Source organism: Argentina silus (assembly GCF_951799395.1).
Source record: "Argentina silus genome assembly, chromosome: 11".
Classification (NCBI taxonomy): domain Eukaryota; kingdom Metazoa; phylum Chordata; class Actinopteri; order Argentiniformes; family Argentinidae; genus Argentina; species Argentina silus.
The window spans coordinates 10,068,168-10,090,659 of record NC_139665.1 but is presented as its reverse complement, the minus strand read 5'-3'; the positions used below and the strand labels follow the sequence as shown (position 1 = coordinate 10,090,659).

Genomic DNA, 22,492 nt, shown 5'->3' with positions numbered 1-22,492 from the left:
GGCCAACAGGTGAGGAATTACAATGTGTGTGTTGATGTGTCTTTGGGATCGGGCCAATTGTATGACCTAAACTGTTTTGTTTCTCTTTTCATTCAATAAAGAGCTTTCCTTCTTAACGAGCAATTTCGTCTGTCGAGAATTCGGTACTGGACATCATTAGAATGTACTTTTCTATGTTGGCAGCTAAAGTGGAATCAGAGAACAGGATGGACACCAAAGCATTTGGTTGCTTTGGAAAAGGCCATAAAAGTGTAACTGCAACGAAGTACTTCGTTTTATGACCAAACTTGGATCCCATGGATTTTGCAATATTTTCTTTTTGCGGTTAAATCGGTTAAAAAAAAGAAACATGGCTTACATTTCACACATATTTTTGCTCTGTTTTGGTTAATTCACAGCCAAGAATAGTTTGGAACCCAGGTTGCAAATAGGCTCCAGGCGTAAATGGCTACCTCTCATCATTGGTCTGGTCTTAGCAGGTCCTGTTTAGATTTCTCACCACAGAGGCCAGGAAGAGACCCTAAGGACCTATTTTGACCCAGCTGCGGCAAGTCATCAGGTCCAAAAAGCATATACCTGTATCGTACAGAGCCACAGAGGAGCAGCATATTTACAATTACAATAGACCGGCCAATAAGTTCTGGCGATTTAAACTAAACCAACCCATAACTCTACTGCGTAGGGATTGTAAATTATAGTACTACTACCATAACGTATAATGGGAAAGAGGCGCCAGTGAAATAAATTAGATTTTCTCAGCAGTCTCACTTGAAGAAAGAGCCTAATGTAATACACAAGGACTCCATATTGGGTCAAAACAACTATGGAGATATCACATCTTAAACTGTGGAATGTTGTTCTCTGCCATACCAATTACTGTACCAAGAAATATAGACAAATATGGAGAACATGTCACTTTCAAAAAGGTTCCTCTAATCCTGTGTATGGTAAAAGGAAGTACAGCTTGGCCTAGCAGTGTCTATTTGTCTTCTTAGCCTCCCTCTGAGTCCCAGACAGTACTGTATTGTCAACTCTACCATCCATCTGAGAGGAGCCCTGCAGTGACTGAATATTTCAGAATATATATATATTTGGAATATATCAGTCCTAGGGTTGTCCTTTGTAACGCATGACTCTGACCTGACATCACACAGGAAGCAGCTGCATGTGGGTTTTAGAGCTTACTAAGTAACTAGGAAAGTGTGTGTGTGTGTGTGTGTGTGTGTGTATGTGTGTGTGTGTATGTGTGTGTGTGTGGGAGTGTGTGTGTGTGAGAGAGAGAGAGAGAGAAAGAGACAGTGGGAGAGTGGGGGGGTGTCAAAGTGTGTGTGTGGGGGGTTGCAAATCACATTAGTATGACTTTAACAGCCCTCGACAGGCCCTCGTGTAACAAAAGCAGTGTTGTGTGAATGGACTTCCGCCACTTGCTGTGGACCAGAGGCAGTAATGTCATGGTACTGTATCAGATGACAGGTACATATGGGTAGATATATATCCTGAATGCTTCAATTGGGGGGAAGGAGGTATTAAATCATAAACAGTACCACTTCATGGGGTCAAAAGGACAAGTGTAATCACTGGGCATACTGCATACTGTGCGCTTCTCCAGGGTCTTACCGTGGTGATTTCTCATTGAGCGTGTTGCTGCCCTGCAGGTCAGACAGTGGTGTGCGTTGACTCTTCCTGGCCACACCTGACCACACACACGCATACACACACACGCACACACACACACAGGGAGGACACAAACAGGTGAGAGGCACAAACCAGATCAAACCCAGGTCAAACCAAGGACAAACCCAGGACAAAACCCAGACCAAACCCAGACCAACATGAACCCCACCTAGAAAACACCATGGGATGGTTTACCGGACACTGATTAAGCCTACTTCTAGACTCTTCTTCACTAAAAGGGTGAATTATTTCAGTGCTTAATTTGTGTCCAGGAAATGACCCCAAAATGGCCGTACTATTGTTATGAGTGTTATCAGATCACCAACTAAATGACAGGTTATTTCTTTAAACCGTATACATGGTGGTTAAGAATGCGTTTCTCTACTGTTAGTGTGGGTGTGAGATTTATTTCGGAAGTGTTATTCAGCTTAGTTTGAGCTAATGATTGACAAGGGTTTTAGCTTAATGTATGGATTAAAGACACAGTTATTTGAAACATGCTTTTTTTTTGGTGATTTCAATGAATACACCATTGAGAGGAAGCATCATTTTGAGTGACTTACTTGATATTATTATCAAGAAAGTGAGATATTATTAAATCAAGAAAATAAACCTGGTTTCATCAGGAAAAGCATTTTTCAATAACTGTGATGGTTGTGATTCTAGCGGCTACATGTATGAGGTTCTGTCCATTGGCCAGAGGAAGTGATGTTATATCCCTATACCGACATTCCATCTAGAAGTAGTGCCAAGCTACTGCCAATCACACACAGTCACGACGAACAGATAATCTAGGAAGTATTAGATAACAAAAAAAGGTGATGAGAAAGTGGTCTACCGACTAGCAGCTACGTTGTGACTGTTACAACACTTATACAGTATACCGTTTTCTGTTTCGTCAGTTTGTGCAACATGTTCTGTTATGTCCGGTGCTGTTGAAGGGCAGAAGAAGATAAAAGAGCATAGTTGGGTACGATAGGCTTCAACTCTAACGTGGGCTCGGTGTAGCAAAGGTCCTTTGACCTTTCTTTTAAAGGACACATTGAAATATACCCCCGATACGATTCTGTTCAAATCTGTTCTCTACCACGCGACAGGGTGACGTTACTAGGGTACATGTGACGAGGTTATTTATCACGTACACGAGGGAGAGGTGAACCCCGCCCTCTATACCCATCCCCCCACCTGAATACCTTACCCCAAAGCCTTTTACTAGACCACCAGCCCCCACACTGGCATATACTGTAGTAGTGTAGGCAATTGGGTTGTGTATAGAGGTGGGTTGGGGTCAGGGGAGGCTGGTGAAGGTAGAAATCGGAGGAATGGAATGAGGAACGGTATTACCTGGTACTATTTCTCATTCCATTCTATGCGTTAATATGAGCCCTTCCTCCGATTTCTACCTCCACCAGCCTCCACTGGTTGGGGTGAGGGGGAGGGAGGTTGGTGGTAGAGGTGGGGTGCAAACCAGTGCCAAGGATGACCACCAGGGGCAGACTGTAGCTCCAGGGCAGGGTGAGAGGGCAGTGCCGCATGTGTCAACTGTGATGTCATTGTGATTGTGAGATGAGGCTGTGATGGAGACCCGAGTGGTGTTACTGTGCCTTTAACCCCCCCCCCCCCCCCCCCCCCCCCAAGACCTTAGTGAGGTTATAACAGGTGTTATAACAAGTGAGTGAGTTATAACAGGGTTATAATGCTTGACCGATGCTTTAAGATCATGCAGTGTTGGGTTTGCCACATGAGGGTTAGTGAGAGGAGGAAGAGGAGGAGGAGGAGGAGGAGGAGGAGGGGAGGGGGCAATCTACTAATGACAACATGCAAGACTAGTTATCAAGACACACAGGCGCATACAGAGATGGGGGGGAGGGGGTTGTAGAGGGAGTGGAGACCAACAAGCATCTAGACTAGAGGGAAAGTATGCCTTCTAATATTATACAACATTTAACTAATCTAAACTAAAATCTAAATGATCGGCGCGTATAGATGAATGACTAGCAAGAATTACTATTGAATATTCAATGCATCTCGATGATTATTGCGGGAGTTGTAGCCTCAGAATGATCACACACACACTATCTACTGTACGCTGGCTTGGTGTCGAGGTAGGAGAGGGAGAGCCAGAGAGGAGAGGGAGGAGTCATGTAGAGCTGATCTGGGATCTTAACAGATGCTGTTGGTCTACCTCGTCCCTACAATCCCTCCCCCGCACCGTTTGCATGAGAGTGAAGAAAAGAGGGGGTTTGTGGGATTGCAGCCTTACTGTACTTCTCCTCTTTGCACCTCTGCAGGATCTCTAAGCTCCTCTGATGCACAGGGTGATGCAGAAAACTAAAACTATCCACACTTTTCAAAACTGCACAGGGAGCAGCGCCATCATGCCCTTGGGAAGCAAAACAAAAACAGGAGAAAAAGAAAAGGAAACAAAAACAAAAACAAAAAAAAAGAGAGAGAGAGAGGGAGAGGGAGAGAAAAGACAGATTAGAGAGCGAAAGAATTGAGAGCAGCTTATCTACAAGAGAGAGATACCTGCAAGACTTTGAGGGGAAAAAAGATATTGACATTCAAACAGTAAAATGGTGGTACTGTGGTGGTGGTGAGCTGTTTCCTGGGTGCTTCTACGAGTGTCATTTTGACTAGCTGTGACAGAGTCGTCCCTAGGTCCCCCCCCCTCCCCCCGCCCCCGACACTGTTGACATGATGTTACCTGTGATCAGCTGAGTTGTGCCTGAGGTTCTAATTTGACAGTGTTAAATCTCAACTTGAACGTGAGCACAATTCTGGATGAGTCTATCGAGAATTTTCCAAACTGAATAAGTTGCTGTATCTCTCTACAAAACATAACAATTCAGTCATTTGGAACCCAGGCCCCAGTGGGTGACATTAGATCTCTTTCTGTGGGTGATGTTGGATCTCTACAGTTTTCAGGATTGATAGCTAATCCATCATACCATACTGAGGTTCTCAGGTTTGGTTTCCAGCATTGCCAAGGGCTATGGAGGGAGGAAAGGCCTTCCAAACACACTAATGTATCGTTGAGTAAGAATGTGCAGTAAGCAAAATGGCTAAGTAGGAGAACGTACAGTGCGGTACCATACAGGGCATAAGGCTGAATCACTGGCTATGATCTGCATAGGTAGAGTGTCAATGCATCTACAGTACTTAAGAGTGCAGACAGAGCTGGGACAACCCCAGGAGGGCTGGGTGGCTATGGGAAAGAAGAGACTCAAACACTATACAGAAGAGCCAAAGCAGAGAGAACTACAATAGCTACTAAATGCATGGCAGCACTACTTGCACTATATATACACACACACACGCACGAGCACACGCACAACAATATCCAAGCAGAAAGGGAGGGGAGGACTGGACACACAGCCTGGGCCCTGGCGGCATTACAGACAACACATTCACTCACTCACTCACACGCGCGCGCACGCACACACACACACACACACACACACACACACACACACACACACACACACACACACACACACACACACACACACACACACACACACACACACACACACACACACACACACACACACGTGTACTTACCAGTCTTCCTCTGTGTGTGTCTCTTGCCTGCCTCTCTGAAGGCGACCATGGCTCTGAAGTAGGCCCTGAGCACGGCCCAGCGGAAGGTCGCCGGGGGGTCGATACCCATCAGCCCACAGATGAAGGCATTCTTACTGCTCTTCAGCAGAGCCACGATGTCAGGACGCATGTGGTCCGTGTTCTTCTCCCTGAAGTCCTGTGCATGTGTGTGTGTGTGCACACGTGTGTGTGTGTGTGTGTGTGTGTGTGTGAGTGTGTGTGTGTGTGTGTGTGTGTGTGTGTGTGTGTGAGTGTGTGTGTGTGTGTGTGTGTGTGTGTGTGTGTGTGTGTGTGTGTGTGTGAGTGAATGAGTCAGTGAGTGAGTGAAATAGATAGAGTGAATGTCAGTGAGAAAGAGAGAGAGAGAGAGAGAGAGAGAGAGAGAGAGAGAGAGAGAGAGAGAGAGAGAGAGAAAGAGAGAGAGAGAGAGATAGTGTGTGAGCGAAAATAAGGATGGATGTAAGGCAACATTAGAGGCCAATAATACATTGAGAAAACACTGACAGTGGTGACCCCAGGGTGAGTGAACTCATGCCTCAGGCAGAGGCTAAAATAAGCCGGCTGTGAGTTGAGAGGAGAACTATTCACCCCCCCGACCAACTGTCTTAACCTGAACCCAGATGTGATTCAATTACTATCCGTCACCGTGGCTCCGGATTTCTAATTTCCTCTATAGAGAGAGACGAATGGACGTTGGTATGCAACACTTGGAAAGGCACTTGGAGTTTTCCAAATCCGCGTCCAAATCCGTGTCACTGAAGGAGCCACATCAGAGAGGATCGGACTTGGTTTGACCTGGATTGCAACACCGTTAATTGAAAAGGTGCCGTTTTTTTTCTTCCCTATTCAGTGTCGTTACGCTGACGTGTGCCTCAATTATTGCCAACACCCTTCCAGACCCGCTGACATTGTTACTTATGGTGGACCGTGTTCCAAACACAACAAGAGCAACACTGTGGTAATGAACAGGCTGAGTGACTGAGAGAATATGAGTAGCTTGTTGTTGAAAGGAGGTATATGACAAGTGGGTAAAGGGCTGCTCAGACCTGCCCAGTGAGTGAAACCGTGTGTTAGCCAGATCTTGATTTGAGTAATATGTAATATGATTACGCTGCTGGGAAGCAGGCCAACAGAATGTACGGTACAGGTATGTGGACGTTTTCACACTTCATTACCCTGCTTTACATGGGTACAGTACACCAACAGTTCTCCTGTTACACTCACAGGCTGGGGGCGGTATGTGTGTGTGTGTGTGTGTGTGTGTGTGTGTGTGTGTGTGTGTGTGTGTGTGTGCGTGCGTGCGTGTGCGTGTGTTGTTCTTCTAATGATTAAAGCCCAGAAATATGTTTAAAATGTCGATTGAGTCAACAAGAGGCCCAGTAACATCTTAGTATAAGGAACACTTATAAGGCACTCATTTGTAGCTTAGAAGTGTTTATTATTTTTTTTGTAATTGGGCAATTTTGGGGTCTTAATAGCCATGTATTAGATGTTTATTCAGTGTTTTCTTCTTCTCATGTTATAAGTCATGTAGTCGCTGGCCAGTTAGATGTGATTTCAGCAACACTCCAATCACTGGCTCACATCCGGGGATTGAATCAGCGACCTTGTGGTTACTGGCTAGCCTCCCTAACCTCAAGGCCAACCTTGCCTCCAATAACAGTGTTGTGTGGGTGTGGGGATGTATTGAGGGGCAAACACTTATATGTAGAAAGCAAACACTTACAGTATATGCTACAAATGAGTGCCTAATATGGGTTCACTAAAATAAAGTGTTACCAACTATTTTGCCACCCAAAAAAGGGACATGTTCCGCTCAACACTGACCTTGACCCCATACTTGACCTTGCCAGCGTAGTGTCGTATGATGAAGGCGGGCTCCATGACGGCAGGGAATTCAATGTAGCTGTTGCCCTCATGTTGGCGCTTGAACTTGTCCAGTAGAGTCTGGTTGGTGGCCTGGGGGAAACTGGGACGGGGAGAGAAGGGCAGGAGGATGAGTGGCAGAGCCATTTATTGTATTAGAATACTATTAGAATAATATTGGTTGAAACCTTAATGGACAAACTCTCTCTAGAGAGAAAACACGGCCAACAAAATAATGTTCCAATTTCTCTCCGCAATTGGAAAGGATCTACAAATTAGCCCGAACACAACCTGAGACAACACAGAAACCCAAAGTATTTCCTCTTGGAAGCTTGATACCCAAAGCCAGCGCACGTACAGTCATTACTTAACCGTAGACCTGTGGTGTACGGCCACTTAGGTTGACTGATTAGGGGAAACAGGGAGAAAGTGAGATTAGACACTGATCTAAGGTCTGTTTCCAGCTTTATTCCTTGTAATGCTTCAGGTTAGGAATCGTAGACGGTAAAGCTGATTCTTGAACATCCTCTCCCCAGAGCAGGACAGGACGGTGTCTGGCCAGAGTAGTATAATAAACGGCAGTTTCCTCCAGCCTGCAGCGACAGGGCCGGCTCTGCCAGACGTTTCAACAGAGAATCAACAGCTTACAGGAAGAGGAGAGGAGGAATGGGACACGGGAGGCTTAGAGAGGGGGGAACCGGAGCTATGAAAAACACACACAGCCAAGGACTCTCTCTGCGCTCCAGCCGTTTCTACTGGGAGGAATTTGTGCGTCGGCATGGAGGCAATTGAGAAGCGCACCATTTATAAGGCGGGCGGAATAAAAAAAGAACGAAAAAAAAAAGAAATGTCTTTTAAAAAATATTCACATTTCAGCCATGCTTGTGGAATCATTATACCAGTACATTTTCAGAAGAGAGCTGTCAGGATAATATGTTGTTTAATACTGTATGATAAAATGTATTTGGACGGTCGGGAGAGTTTGTGTTGGAGAATGTTCAGTATGCCTTTTTTTTTTTTTTAACAAAACCGAGACACATGACTGCCAATCGGTTCTTCCAGCACAAAGAATTGGAACTTCACGTTCCCGAAAGAATAAGAACCATCATTTTCCTCTTGGTCTTCTGGATGGTGAAAACAGTTGCACAATGGGACTTAAAAAGATGATAATGTTGCCACTGGTACTAATCGGTACATAAAGCCACACATTGTACACAACACACACCAAAGTGGCATTGAACATGTCATTGTTAGGGAGCGTGGTATCGTGGTACAAGTGTGGTATCTGTCAGTCAGAGGGAGCCGGTGCTGGTACACTCACTTGCACTCCTCGTCCAGTAGGTGGAGCAGTGCTGTGGGTTTCTTGCTGATGAGGTTGATGCAGCCTGTGTTGTCGATGTAGTCAATGTTGTGCCAGCTGATACCCTCCGCCCTGTACTCCTCCTATGGGTGAAACAATAGAAACGAGATGATTGGTTTCTGCTCAACACTGTGCATGGGACATAGAAGAAAGGAAAATGACGGGACAGTCATTCATAAAGGACACACCTTGTACACACAACCGCTTCGCAGGAATTGCCCTCAACAGCCCACATATCTACATGGGAGTACAGTGTCAGTGGAGGCTGGTGGAGGTAGACACGTGTGTTTGACGCCATTTCTCATTCCATTCCGTGCATTACAATGAGCCTGACCTCCGATTTCTACCTCCACCAGCCTCCCCTGCTGAATGACCACCAGACAGTACATCTATTTGTCAGCCAGTTGTGACACAATTGGACCCCCTCAAACACATGCTAAATTGATAATAATAATGTGTCAGATGGCCTATACTCTTAACTGAGGGTGTTTGTTTAGTCTTGGTGTTGGGTCTGAACTAACAACAACAACAATGTTGCTGCAGGTCTATTTTTAATGCCACACTTCAGCAGCCCTTCCCTGGCCTTGTCTGCCTGCCTGCCTGCCTGTCTGTCTGTCTGTCTGTCTGCCTGCCTGTCTCTCTGTCTCTCTGTCTGCCTGTCTGTCTGCCTGCCTGCCTGTCTGCCTGTCTGTCTCTCTGTCTGCCTGTCTGCCTGTCTGCCCTCACCCTTTACACTTTAATAATATGAGAGGCATTCTTAGCATTTTGCAGTGTTTTTTTGTTGTTGACCCGTATGTCCCCTTAGGTTGCCGGGAAAGCGTATGGAGCAATAAAAGCTATAATCCAAACAGGGTTTAATAAAATCAATGGAATCTCCTTTCCCCCTTATCCCGCCCTCTCTTTTAGCCAAACGCAGAACAGTCGGCTGAACAACCCAGCTAATCCCCCTGCTGAGTCCACTTTCCACACAAATAAGGACCAGGGAATACAACAAACCCTATTGATGCGCTGGCCTCAAAAACATTAGCCTAATACGGTACACTGTACGTTCCCTTCTCTCTCGACAAGAATGGAATGAAAGCCCCCGTCCTTCAATGCTAATATGCTTGGCTAAAATTAGGGTACTGTGACAAACACCGTGCTTCTAAAACCCTGACCACGCCACCAACAGTGAGAACATTACACCACAGGAAACGTCTCTCGGAGAGTTCAACGTTAGAACATTATTTGAATAACAGAACAACATGCAAATACTGCCCTATGACTGCAAACGGAGAAAAGAGATATCCTTCTTTTATGTAGGGCGTTCAGTTTGACTGTGTATTCAATGTTGCTCACTATATGCAAATCATTTGTTGATGTACAGTTTCCATCCAATTTTGATCTGCACATTGAGGATTCCTCACTGAGTACTGTATCTGATAACTCCAGACAAGATAGGCCAACTGATGTTTGAGATACATATGGTTCGCAAACATAGTTCTCCAACGCTGTCTCAATATTAACCACATCTCAAATGTACGTCATCCAAGACCTGCAGCCGCTGATTCATGGCAAGCACATTCACATCTCATGAGCCTTCATGTGGTCAACAACGTGAATGAAGCCCATGGGAGCTTGTAAGTCTGTATTGGGACCTTCCAAACAAGGAAGCACAGAGCCAAAACATGCCTCAACATCTACGGAGAGAGCCTTATACATAGAGAACGTTAGAAATCATTGCGGTCTCACTGCTAAAAACAAGGTTTTGTCCCTCTCACATTTAGTCCCTGGGTGGTACAGATGTCAACACTCTCTCTCTCTCATCTCAGTGTGTATTGATATGAATAGCCATTCAGTGACATAAAGCTCACATTACGGAGAATCTATTCAATGATATCAATAACATTGATATACATAAGTCCTACAATTATTGTGCTTTCTCATAGGCTTGAAGAGGCAGCTAGTTAAGCATCCACCACATACGTAGTTCAATGACAGTGGCTGAGTTCCTCAGTTGGTGCTGTTCACTGAGTGTGAACGGGCCATAAAAAAACTTGTTAGAGAGATTGTCCTTTTCCACATGGCCAGCTGTGTTTTAGTGGTCTGATGATCTGCCAGCACTTATCAGAGTGCCGGGTCATTCTCTGATGTGACAGTCACTGGTGTAGGACGCACACTCCAGCCTGCAGAATGACACACACTCAAGTGCTCTCTCTACAGGGAGTTCACACATCACGCGCCTATCTCACTTCCCTCCCACACACACACACACACACACACGCACGCACGCAGTCACAAAGCCACACAGACACACAGACACGCAGACACACACTTCAATTCCTGTGTGAGGAAGAGCATTGCTGTTCAATCAATTATGAACAAACGGGAAACATATTCGGATGCCTTTGGACCACTATGCATTGCAAACAACACAATGGCTGCCCATCACAGAGTGTTAAGACAACACTCATGAGAAAGTACCAAATCCACCACGAGGTGCTTGGGGTCAAACCTCATAGTCATGTGTACCTACTGTATGCTTTGAAGGTGCACTTCTAGGGCTATTCATTACGTAAGCCAATTGTTCACTTGAGAAACAGTACAGTACATCTTAACGTAGTCAACTGACAAGACGTCGTTAATAGTACCACAGTACTGACCTACGGTAAGCAGTGCTTAAGAAACCAACAAAAGCTCTTAGAAGTGACTTCACAAGCTTAAGTGGTGTACACACTGTGCGTTTTCAAAGCCATGGCACCGTGTTGACATGGAGGCTAATGTCACAGGATTTGTAAAAGGCTGCGTTTGTAGAAGGAGCCTTACTGAGCTAATAATGTCATAACAAATACTGTACTTTTACCCTCTAGAGCAAATACTGTCATTGTGATGGAAGGGTTGGACTGCAAAGGAACACCCACGTATGTGTATTTGTTGGACACATGAATAACGGTAGAACAGCTTCAATCAGCCTTAGGTCCATGTCAATCCACGTCCACTTAACACAACTCCAACCCGTCATGTTTGTGAGCAGATGAAGGGGATGAGGTGAGTCATGTGGTTGTGAGTTCCATAACCAAACCTATTGCATAACCCACTGGCGCCTTCCTAAATGGTCATTGCACAGTACTGTATGGGCAGTAGACTGGGTGGATTCAAGTGGAATCAAGTAGTCGTAGCCAGTAATATCCATACAGCCTGTAATCAGTCATTGTCAAAACACTCTTTTATGACCATAACCGCATGCATGCATGCACGCACGCACGCACGCACACACGCACGCACGCACGCACGCACGCACGCACGCAGCCCTATAGAGTACAGGAGAAGTGAAGCAGAGATGTGCAGTAGTGATTGTGGGACAGGGGCAAATCCAAAATGAGTAAATCCGTACCTGTTCCAGCTTGAAGATGTGCTGGTTGAAGTAGTGCTGGAGTCTCTCGTTTGCAAAGTTGATGCAAAACTGTTCAAAGCTGTTGTTCTCATAGTCCTCAAAACCAAAGATGTCCAACACTCCGATGGAGAATATCTGAGGGGGGTGAAAATATTTATGATCACTGTACTTCAGAGGACGTACTCCAATGGGCTACATGTGTTTGATACCATTCCTCATCCCATTCCATGCGTTACCAAAGAGCCTGTCCTCCGATTTCTACCTCCTCTGTTATACTTTAATATCACCACCCTAAAGCTTACAGTACCTCACGTGATCATCAACATGCCATAACATTCATCCCAAAGATGACTAAATCATCCATGTGAACGTTAGGATATGAAGGTCAGATAAAATGTTTGACTTTTGCTTTGGATTCGGGGACATGATTGTTGCGTTCTGGTTGTTTCTGTGTTGTATTGGCTGTTTCTTTTGTTGTTGTTTTTAGCATTGTAGAGAGAAAACACAAGGGGCTAGGCATCAGATACGGTAAGTATAGTAAGTATGTGTATTAGGGTGAATGTTATTTTATAGGTGAGTGGAAAAAAATACATTTTTAATGGAATTCAATAAAGATTATATTATATTTATTAAATGATACACCCACATTACATGAAAAAGATCTAGGGATGCTGCAAATAACTATTAACATTTCAGGACTTGAAAATGATAGTACAAGCTGATCTAAAAATAGAAAAAAAGATGAAGGGCTGTGGTGGGGTGAGGTGTTGGGGAGCGTTCTCACCTTGGCACTCTCCTCCAGGTCTCTGTTGTTGAGCAGTGCGTGGTTGATCCTGAACACGATCCAGTCAAACAGGGCGCTGTAGAGAGACTTGGCCATCGAGTCACGCACCGTCCCCGCCTGGAAGGAACAGGAACAAACCCTCGTCACTCCTGACCTCCCGTACTGGATCTCAGGCCAAAGGTCAAATGTCAAGTGCCATTTGTGTAGAGTAGTCGGTCGGACTCGCTTTGTTGTTTTCTTGCGCAATATCAATATCTACAACCACAATGTTGTTGTTATGTTGTAATGCAATGAGTCACAGGTAGAACAACACGACAACAACAGTCCTGTCACCCTGGATCAGGTCACACCAGTACCTCCCTCTGGGCCGGGGCCATGATTAATGTCATTAACCCTCCTCAGGATCATCACAGTGGCACAGGCCCTGCCAATCCCATCTACTGTAGCTACCTACCTCCCAAAGGCACTCCACCCCACTGCAGTGGAGGCTGGTGGAGGTAGAAATCAGAGGACAGGCTCACTGTAATGCATGGAAAGGAATGAGGAATGGTATCTGTCTGTGTTTGATACCATTCCTTATTCCATTCCATGCATTACAAGGAGCCTGTCCCCCCGATTTCTACCCCCACCTCCCCTGCCCCACTGTCAGTTTGCTTCTAATACAATTCATATAATGAAAACATATTAGCCCTGAGGCAAGCTTACGACACAAAACTCCATAGTGGCGTATATAGAGGCTCCATGTCTAGAGGCTAACAAACTGATGATACCTAACCCAGCCAAACGTGATGCAGAGAGTAGTATGTCGATAATGTGGAAAACGCAATGTTTCACAACACTACCTGTCAACTACAGACAAATGGCATGTGCTGACTATAGAATTCACTCAATCATGTCATCAAAAACAGCGAATGACGTGTTATCTTCTACCACCATGACTGAATGACAAGGGAGGCTGGTGGAGGTAGAAATCAGAGGACGGGCTCATTGTAATGCATGGAATAGATTAGATTAGATTCAACTTTATTGTCATTGTGCAGAGTACAAGTACAGAGACAACGAAATGCAGTGGATAGAATAGAATGAGCAATGGTGTCTATGCAAACATACCATTCCTCATTCCATTCCGTACATTACAATGAGCCCGTCCTGTTTTCTACCTCCACCAGCCTCCGCTGCTGAATGACCACCAGACAGCACATCTATCTGTCAACCAGCTGTCACGCACGCCATGACTTATCACACATCAACTGATGAGCATGACCAAAGTGTTCCAGTCTCCCAGAGCACAAATATCAGAGCTTCAAACGTCTAGCGTTGCTCATAACAAGTCATACTGTTTCTGTCTATGCAGAACTAACTATTTAATATTTAGTACTGTACCGTAACTACAGGAACATCTTCCTTGTAGTTACTCCCACAAGTCATCTTAAATGCTATCCATATTAATGCCATGGAGACTCCCAAAGTCAGAGGGTTTTCATTATTCAGAGGAAGTTGGATTCAAAACATTCCACACGGCGCATGAAACATTGAAATGACTTCCTCTAATGACATGAAGAAAGACAATTATAAGTTGAGTTTTTAAAGTAGTAAAATATCAGTTGGGAGCCAGTGAGGATGTTGCAACCCTTTCGACCGCTATGTTTACAGAAGGCCCACCCAGTGAGCTGCCTAAACAATAACAATGGATTTGTTGATAGAAAACCTCTCCCTAAATCTAATGGCCGTAATGAGGATGTACTGTAGCTGTTTTCTGGAGGATGGAAGGTTGCATTCCCCTTGATGCCATATGGCTGCATGCTGGTGGGGGATTTTGTGGACGATCCCCCTCCCGCCCTGCTCCGTTCAGCTGGGTCCTGTCTGCCTTCTGACCGTGACCTGTGTTTGTTTTCAGAGATGAAGACCGAATGAAAAAAACACTCTCTGGGCGGAATGCTTCCCCTCTCTCCAGCTGGATGTAAACATACTGTACTGATGCCTGAAACAAGCTGTTTGATGCTGTGTGATGCTGGGAGAGGAGAGGAGAGGAGAGGAGAGGAGAGGGGGATGAAAAATATGGAGAGATACGTGCTGGGGCGGAGTGTCCTGTAAACAAAGTTAGAATCCAGGGGGGGCCAGGGAGGTGAGGGTACAGGGGGTCAGGAAGGGGGGGGGGGGGGGGGTGTTCACTTTCACGATAAAAATAATAATAATCAAAGAGTAGTACTTTTTTTTTTTACTTGACATGACTGACTTGTGTACAGTATTATCAGCTAATGGTACTGTATGTACCACACTACACTACACAGGCATTCCTGACTGTTTACATGCTGAAATATGTGACAGGGAAGAAACTTAATCTTGCCATTATCTTCCCTTAGGGGGCTGCACCACCCAAACCTGTTTGCTGTTTGAGGCTTGTGTCTGGCGGGATATGATCAAATGAGCAGTGAACAAAAACACACAGGCATGCACACACAGACACACACGCAGACACCTATCCCCTTAAATGGCCCCTTCTGAGGCTTGTTGTCAGTGTTCTCAAGGCCAAGCTTACAGACGTGGGGAGAGAGAGTGTGAGTTCCACAGGCCTCTGTAGAGCAGATCTCTCTAACATCAATGACAACTTTGGCCACACACACACACACACACGCACACGCACGCGCACACGCACACACACACACACACACTGTGGTGGAAGTCTAGGATTTACCACTCTGTACTTCAGCTCTTCGGAGGTAAGAATCAAGAAACAAGTCCTGAGTAGCCACAATATCTGAGTCCGGTATTTATTGCTTGCAAACAAGAGACAAGAGTGTAACAGCAGCCCAGCATAGATCCGGGGGTCCGTTCAGCACAAGTCTGACGAGACGATTATCAGGGTTGTCTTTTATACAGTTTAAACATAATGGTAGGCGCCGCCAAGGCTATCGGCTGATGGGCTTGTGTTTACGTGAGAGAGGGCGGGAGAGAATGAACAATGGAGAGACTTTCTTCCTGATCAATCGGCGCTTTCTTACTGATCAATCGGCGCTCAACATTTCACACCTAGCGGCAAGATATGTCTGTTCCCCCATTACTGCGCTCCCTCACTACTCCCTCCGAAATCACCGCTGTTCATATGGTAAATCATACAGTGCTTCTCAGAACAATGGCTATAGAACTTTAGAGGTGTGGCAAGAGAAAATGTAATCACAGTATTTACACAAGCAGTATCAGTCATATGAAAGTGTGTAACCTGAAAACAGTTCTATGAATGTATTTTCCATAACAACACGCACACGCACACACCTTTGCGTCCTCCCCCATGACATCCATGAGCTATCTAGGTCCAGACAGACAGACTTAGAGAGAATATTTTGAGGTGAATTGTCTGTTTGTGCCGTTGAAGAGCTCTCTCACCTCAGCCAGTTTGTAGGGTACAATCAGCCTCTCTCCCACAGTCACCGTCTTCCTGGTCGTCAGAGCCTCAAACAGCATCTCCTCCTTCACCTGTGCATGAGAGACAACAATTAACCACAATTATGTTCAGAACTAATCATCTCCAGGGAGTTTCTTGTAAATGGTCAGCATGTGCCTGAGAACGACACCGTTTTTCCTGACCCATGCTAATGGAAGGCCTAGCGACCCCACCTGACATTTTGAGCAAAGCAATACAGTCTATTTTGAGAGGAATTATGTTCGTTGATTACATTTGAGAGATGTTGTGTACGTTTTTGTTTAAAGTGTAAATGTGCATACTGAGAGAGAGAGAGAGAAAGAGAGAGTTGTGGTAATTCTGCAATGACACAAATGTCACCCTGCTACTACAGTATTCTCCAGTTCAGACCCAGTACATAAAAGCTTTCATTCAGCCTGTTGTTTAGGTAAATGGGGCTGGAAATGTGATCTGATCTGTTTGGTAGCGCTCGTGGTCATGTTACGGTCGTGAGAAAGATTTATTCCTCGTTATTGACACAGGGGGCCACTGGCTTGCACTGTCTTATAAACATCCTGTCACAGGGAGTGAGAGATGAGGGCCAAGCTAGGAGACTGTGTCCCGAAACTGTGCACTCCTCCTGTAGAAATCGCTCACACTTTACCTGACGGTCTGCTTATAAACAGATTATTAACTTATTTTAATAGTTGATTGAGATTAGCAACCTGTTATCCTGTCATATTGACTTAGGGTTTGCTTTTTTGGAAAGCAAACAACCAACCTCCACGCAACCAACCAAGCAACCAACCAAGAGCATCTAAATCCATGGAAACGTGTCCATTGTGCAGGGACCTTAATCATCGACTAAAGGTCTATGATCCGTCAACCGTGACCCTGACCGTGTGACACCATACAGGATCTGCTCTGACTTCCTCACATCCCATCCTCTTAACCCTTCACCATCTCAGGAAGGCGACATGGCGATAACATCTCCTTGACGAGTGACTAACCGTGTGTGACGCATCTCGGAAGAATGTCGATGTTCACGTGTGTGTGCGTTGAGTACAGTAGGTGGTTACCGTACAGTAGCACATGGGTTGAGTCAGTCCTTAAGTGACATTTTTGTGGAAAAGAAAAAACCTCAAGGTAGGATGGAACAATACAAGTGTGGCTGAGAGGGGGAAGGACCCGACTGAGGAAGGCGTTCTGTGGGTGGCACTGATAGGGAGAATATCAATGGCTACTGATTTGGACGCTGCTTCTGTTTGAAACATTCTGTATACATTGGACTTATTTCCTGACAAATACACAAGTGGCTGCCTCTCGCTGTAGACAGTGGAGCAGTTGTGATTGACAGGAGGCGGGTCAACTGGACAGCAGGTCTCTTGGAATTGGATAGGCAGTCAGAGTTGTGTAGTGAAAACAAGTAAAGCAAGCAGTTGGATTGGAACTACTTTCAATAAAAGAATGTTTCAAAGTGTGTTTATAAATGACTCATTAGTAACCCAGACACATTATTCAGAGCAACGTTGTCGTAATGTGTCCTCGATCTGAGTGTTTGGAGTCTGTTTTAGACAGGGTCACCGAATGAATGGGCTTCAATTGGCAACACGAGCTGTAAAAAGGCTCCATCTGCAACTTAAAGAGCGAGATGTACACCTAAAATGGACTTAGGGTGACTGACCACATTAAATTCTGGAGCATGGCTTTAATAGTCAGTCCTGTGCATCAGAGCAAGAGTGCGGTGAGAGTAAACAGCAGCGTCCTACCATCACTGTACATCAGTGTGTACTCAGCTACAACAATCTGCCCTTATAAGTCCTACTTCTTCACCTCACATCATCCCTCCCAAACCCAACACCAGAGAGAGAGAGAGAGAGAGAGAGGGAGGGGGACAGAGAGAGAGAGGGAGGGAGGGGGACAGAGAGAGAGAGAGGGAGGGACAGAGAGAGAGAGAGAGAGAGGGAAGGAAAGAAATAGTCTTACGCCGACAGAATATTTGCAGATGGATGACAGAATTAGAAATGATGTAATTACACGCTGAATGCAAACCAGAATTCCTGACCGAGGAATTGCCTTTTCCACTGAGCGGTTGAGTGAGAAGCGGCCTTGTGGGAACAGTACAGTACACTGCACGTCTGCGCCGTATGTCACTGAAAACCCCTCTGAGAACATGTCTAACTCACGTGCAACGTGTGTCTGTGCTGGTGTGGATGGAGGCACAATTTGAGGAGTAAACTCCTCCGTTAAACATACTGTTTAGACCTTTGTGTGACCTAAACGATGTGAAAACACAGATAACAAAAAAAAAAAAGGTTTCATTCATCTAATGAGTCTACAGACGAGGCTATGCACTGCATTGATGCATCCAGGCCTTGTCTCCTGGTGTGTGTGTGTGTGTGTGTGTGTGTGTGTGTGTGTGTGTGTGTGTGTAACACCCGTCTCCTGGTGTAACACCCGTACCTCCAGCAGTTCGGAGACAGTGGGCAGGACCTCTGGGTTGCAGATGTCGATGGAGTCGTCTCTGTAGGTCTTCTTCTTGTAGCGGATGTTCCCCAGGTGAAGAATGGCTGACAGCAGGGAAAAAATCCTGCAGGGGAGGGAAGAATCTGGGTTTGTATTGTATTGACAAAGAAGTGTAGACAGTGTGTGTGTGTGTGTGTGTGTGTGTGTGTGTGTGTGTGTGTGTGTGTGTGTGTGTTTGTGTGTGTGTTTGTGTGTATGTATGTGTAAGTTTGTCCACCTGGGCCTAGATAGTTCGGGGATGTAATGGATGGTAAAGAGGGCCAAGGCTGTGTGTGTGTGTGTGTGTGTGTGTGTGTGTGTGTGTGTGTGTGTGTGCGCGTGTGTGTGTACAACTATAAGTGTATGCGGCGTGTGTTTACTCACTGTTTGCGCGTGGCAGGCAGGAAGCCCACCATCTCCATGGCCAGCTGCAGTCTCTCAAAATCATGTTTCAGGTCCTCCCCCTCCACAGTGAAGCAGTCCTGCATGGCCCAACAACAAGTCAACTAGGAGTTAATGGAGTCTTCATAATGGTCAATCTGGCTCTACTGCCTTACGGCCAAATTGACACTACCAGAGTCATTTTGGCTCCGAAAAAATGCAGCCATTCCATTCAGCACAACAACAGTGTAACTGTTCTAGTATGTCTCCTGTAGCTTGACTCCAATGGACTACTAGCTTCCTAAAAGCTCTGCAAGCTAACAGCCAGACAGTTATACAATATATCTTTGACAAAGGTGTACAGTATTTATATAATGACAAAGCACAGATCTTTGAGGGTTTTTTTACACTTATCCAAAACCATCTCAGTGGCATCACAGAAACAGAAATGAGGAGACATGAGTGAGTCGTTTATTAGAGTGTGTCATTATGGACTTTGGTCAAACAAACCAGAGCCGTGATGCATTTCTGGGTAAGGTTTAAAACGTCTGGTGAAGGCGAGCTAGCATATGCATGTTCTGCACATGCAGTGGAAAATTCAGCTGGCTTTTTCTGCAACCCTCTCGATGGAAATTTGGCACGCTGGCAGGCCCAATAAGAGGAGTGGTAGTTTATGACTGGCTTTATAGGATCTACTGGGGTAGGAGCTTAATAGAGGGGCGTGGTGAGAGGCAGAGGGAGATCAGAGGAGGAGAGGAAGCTTCTGTTCATAAGTAGAGTCAGGCAGATCGTCCCACACACACACACACACGCACGCACACGTACACACACACACGCACACACACACGCACAGATGCGCACACACACACACACACACACACACACACACACACACACACACAGTGGGGGTCTTTCTTGTATGGGCTCATTCCACTATTGCTGCCATAATTATCACTACACATACCAAGACCATGGAAAGACAAAGTGGCCTGACATGAAATCCACTCTTAAACGAGCGTGCCTCCTCCCTTCTCTCGTCTTTTCCCCGTCTCTCCTTTCATGGCCTTGGCAGAAACCTCGCAGGAATTTGTTTCTCTGTCAAATTTATAGTGTAGGAAATGTAAAAAGGCCCAATTGCTCCTGTTAAACAACATGACTCTTCCCAATGACAAGAACAGATCGGGGAATATAAAGGTGTTTCAGACTCTTGGTAAAGGACATGGTTAAATGAAAGGGCCATTTGGAAATTGCCGGGTTTTGGCTTTGCAGAAACTTCACATATCATTTCACGAGCACAAAACATTCACCAGACCTTTAATAGGCCACAATGACAGTGAAAAGTAGAAAATACAAACCGTACGGCTTCTTAGATCGACATTATATTAACAGGCAATATACCCACTTTTCAGTGGCATTCCTTCACTTACTCTTCCTAATAATCACAAAACACGACTCAAAAAAGGTTACTGCACAGTGCTTTCCACCCCGAAAACAGTCTTCCAGCAACAAAGATTTCATGCACCATCCCTCAAATGCGTAAAGCCAATGTTTGTAGATGTACAACAAATCAACACGCATAACCAGACATGGAAAGCTCACTTACCTGTGTCCACTGTTTTCTCCCCATTGGGAAGTGATAGGGTGAAACACACTAACACTGATACATACTGTAGTATGACAGTATAGCGACCATGCCTTCCTCCACCCCCCACCACCACCACCCACCACCCACCACCACCACTTCCACCACCGCCATATCAACAAACCTCAAACACTCACACACCCACAACTTGTTTGGTCATTGACTTAGTATGATGACTGCATGGTTAAGCTGGTATTCTGATACTATTGTTCTATCGTGTTTAAGTCTCTACCACACACACACGCACACGCACACGCACACACACACACACACACACACACACACACACGGTATCGTAGGCGGTTACTGCAAGGCTATGTCAACAAGTTTGCCTTTGCAGCCAAACGAGCCCCTTCCCTCCCAGCTTGGGCAAACATCAGTGGAGTGTTTGGACTGCCTTTTATCGCGGTGCTTATTCAATCTGCCCCACATTGTGTGTTGGCAGATTCTGATCTGGCCCGAGATCATCCCAGGGTTCACTGTATAAATAGTAACACAAGTCACAGCTGAGAGGCACTGGGCAGGGCCAGACAAGAACACAGCCATATGTTCCCCTTGATGTTTGTCTGGGTGTATGACTGCACAACAAGGGGTACGGTTGAAAGTTACCATTATCTGCCTTTTTATGGAGCGGCTACACTGCCGTAGAGTTTCCCCTCTATGTCTCTGTAGACAGGGCAGACAGGTCTCAAAGCCAAGGGGTTGCCTACACAGAACACCAACTATTTTGAGTCAAACTTGTTGACGCCGTTTGCCTTTCAGAGGAGGTTCTGCCTCGTCTGAGGAACGGTGGGGGAAAACACTGGGAACGTCAATGACCAAATAAGCCAACCGAGAGAGCGGCGCACAGAGAGCTATGAAGGATCAGGAGAGACATTAACACACGAAGCCAAACCAGGAAGAACAGAAAAAACACCGGGGGAGAGGAAGGGGGGGGCGGGGGGGGGGTGCACAGTATGTGTGGCAGGAAGCACTCGTGGAAAAAAACGGGATTGTGAGGGAGAAGCGAGTGATTGTGAATCTAGGTGCACACCAAACACAGGGAGACACAGAGATACTGACCGGTTCGCTCTCATAGTAATTTTCCCAGTGCAGTCTGTGGACTTTCTTAGTCATCTGGAAGGTTAAGGTACAGTAGATGGGGGTTAGGGTTAGGCAGCGGCATTCCATGGACGTCACACACACGCGCGAAGACACACGCAAACACACACACACACACACACACACACACACACACACACACACAGAGAACCGGAGGGGACATGCAGTTAATAGAGGGGCTGAAGCAACACTCGTACACACCCAATAAACACAGACGTACAAACAGGCACACGGGCGCGCACACACACACACACACACACACACACCTACACACACACACACACACACGCACGCACACGCACAAACACACACACTCAAATAACACATGTCTAGGTCAGGAAACTAGACATGGGCACAATGAGGAAAAAACATGCTTTCATCTTTAATCCAAGCATATGATAAACTAAACCACTAACCACTGGAGTAAATAGCATTACCGCATTATGTTAAATAACAATGTGAAACCAATAACATTGTTTCGGTATAATAACAAATTGGTCTGCAAATTGGTCTCTTTTCTAACAAGTTTATTGAGCCTGTAAACAAACAGGATGAAAAGCCCGGAGAATGTGAAGTTGTGAAATACTCTTGAGCTGAGAGAAAGAGTTTATAATATACATGCTGGGAAACAGAACAGGGAGAGAAAGAGAGAAAGAGAGAGAGAGAGAGAGAGAAATAGAGAGAGGGAGAGAGAGTTAGACAGAGAGAGTGAGAGAGAGAGAGAGAGTGAGCGCAGAGAGAAGGAATGGAGGGAATTCACACCCTTCTCAGAGGGGGCTTCAGGTGTCAGGGCAGCGGCGTGG

The 22,492-nt window shown here is 45.6% G+C and overlaps 1 protein-coding gene across 9 annotated transcripts in view; it reads right to left on the bottom strand.

Moving 5' to 3' along the window:
* myo9aa (myosin IXAa) overlaps positions 1 to 22,492 on the bottom strand; it is a 95,743-nt gene that overhangs the window by 22,490 nt on the left and 50,761 nt on the right. For 8 of the 9 annotated variants that reach the window (XM_083680625.1, XM_083680627.1, XM_083680626.1 and 5 more), the window contains exons 6-16: positions 21,651 to 21,704; positions 18,950 to 19,047; positions 18,524 to 18,650; positions 16,045 to 16,134; positions 12,661 to 12,777; positions 11,877 to 12,011; positions 8,465 to 8,586; positions 7,105 to 7,246; positions 5,239 to 5,434; positions 3,938 to 4,057; positions 1,618 to 1,693 (exon numbers count right to left, since the gene is read on the bottom strand). In XM_083680625.1, the coding sequence (XP_083536751.1) occupies positions 1,618 to 1,693; positions 3,938 to 4,057; positions 5,239 to 5,434; positions 7,105 to 7,246; positions 8,465 to 8,586; positions 11,877 to 12,011; positions 12,661 to 12,777; positions 16,045 to 16,134; positions 18,524 to 18,650; positions 18,950 to 19,047; positions 21,651 to 21,704 (1,277 nt within the window). The remainder of the gene's footprint in view (positions 1 to 1,617; positions 1,694 to 3,937; positions 4,058 to 5,238; positions 5,435 to 7,104; positions 7,247 to 8,464; positions 8,587 to 11,876; positions 12,012 to 12,660; positions 12,778 to 16,044; positions 16,135 to 18,523; positions 18,651 to 18,949; positions 19,048 to 21,650; positions 21,705 to 22,492) is intronic. The other variant, XM_083680631.1, reaches the window with a different exon arrangement.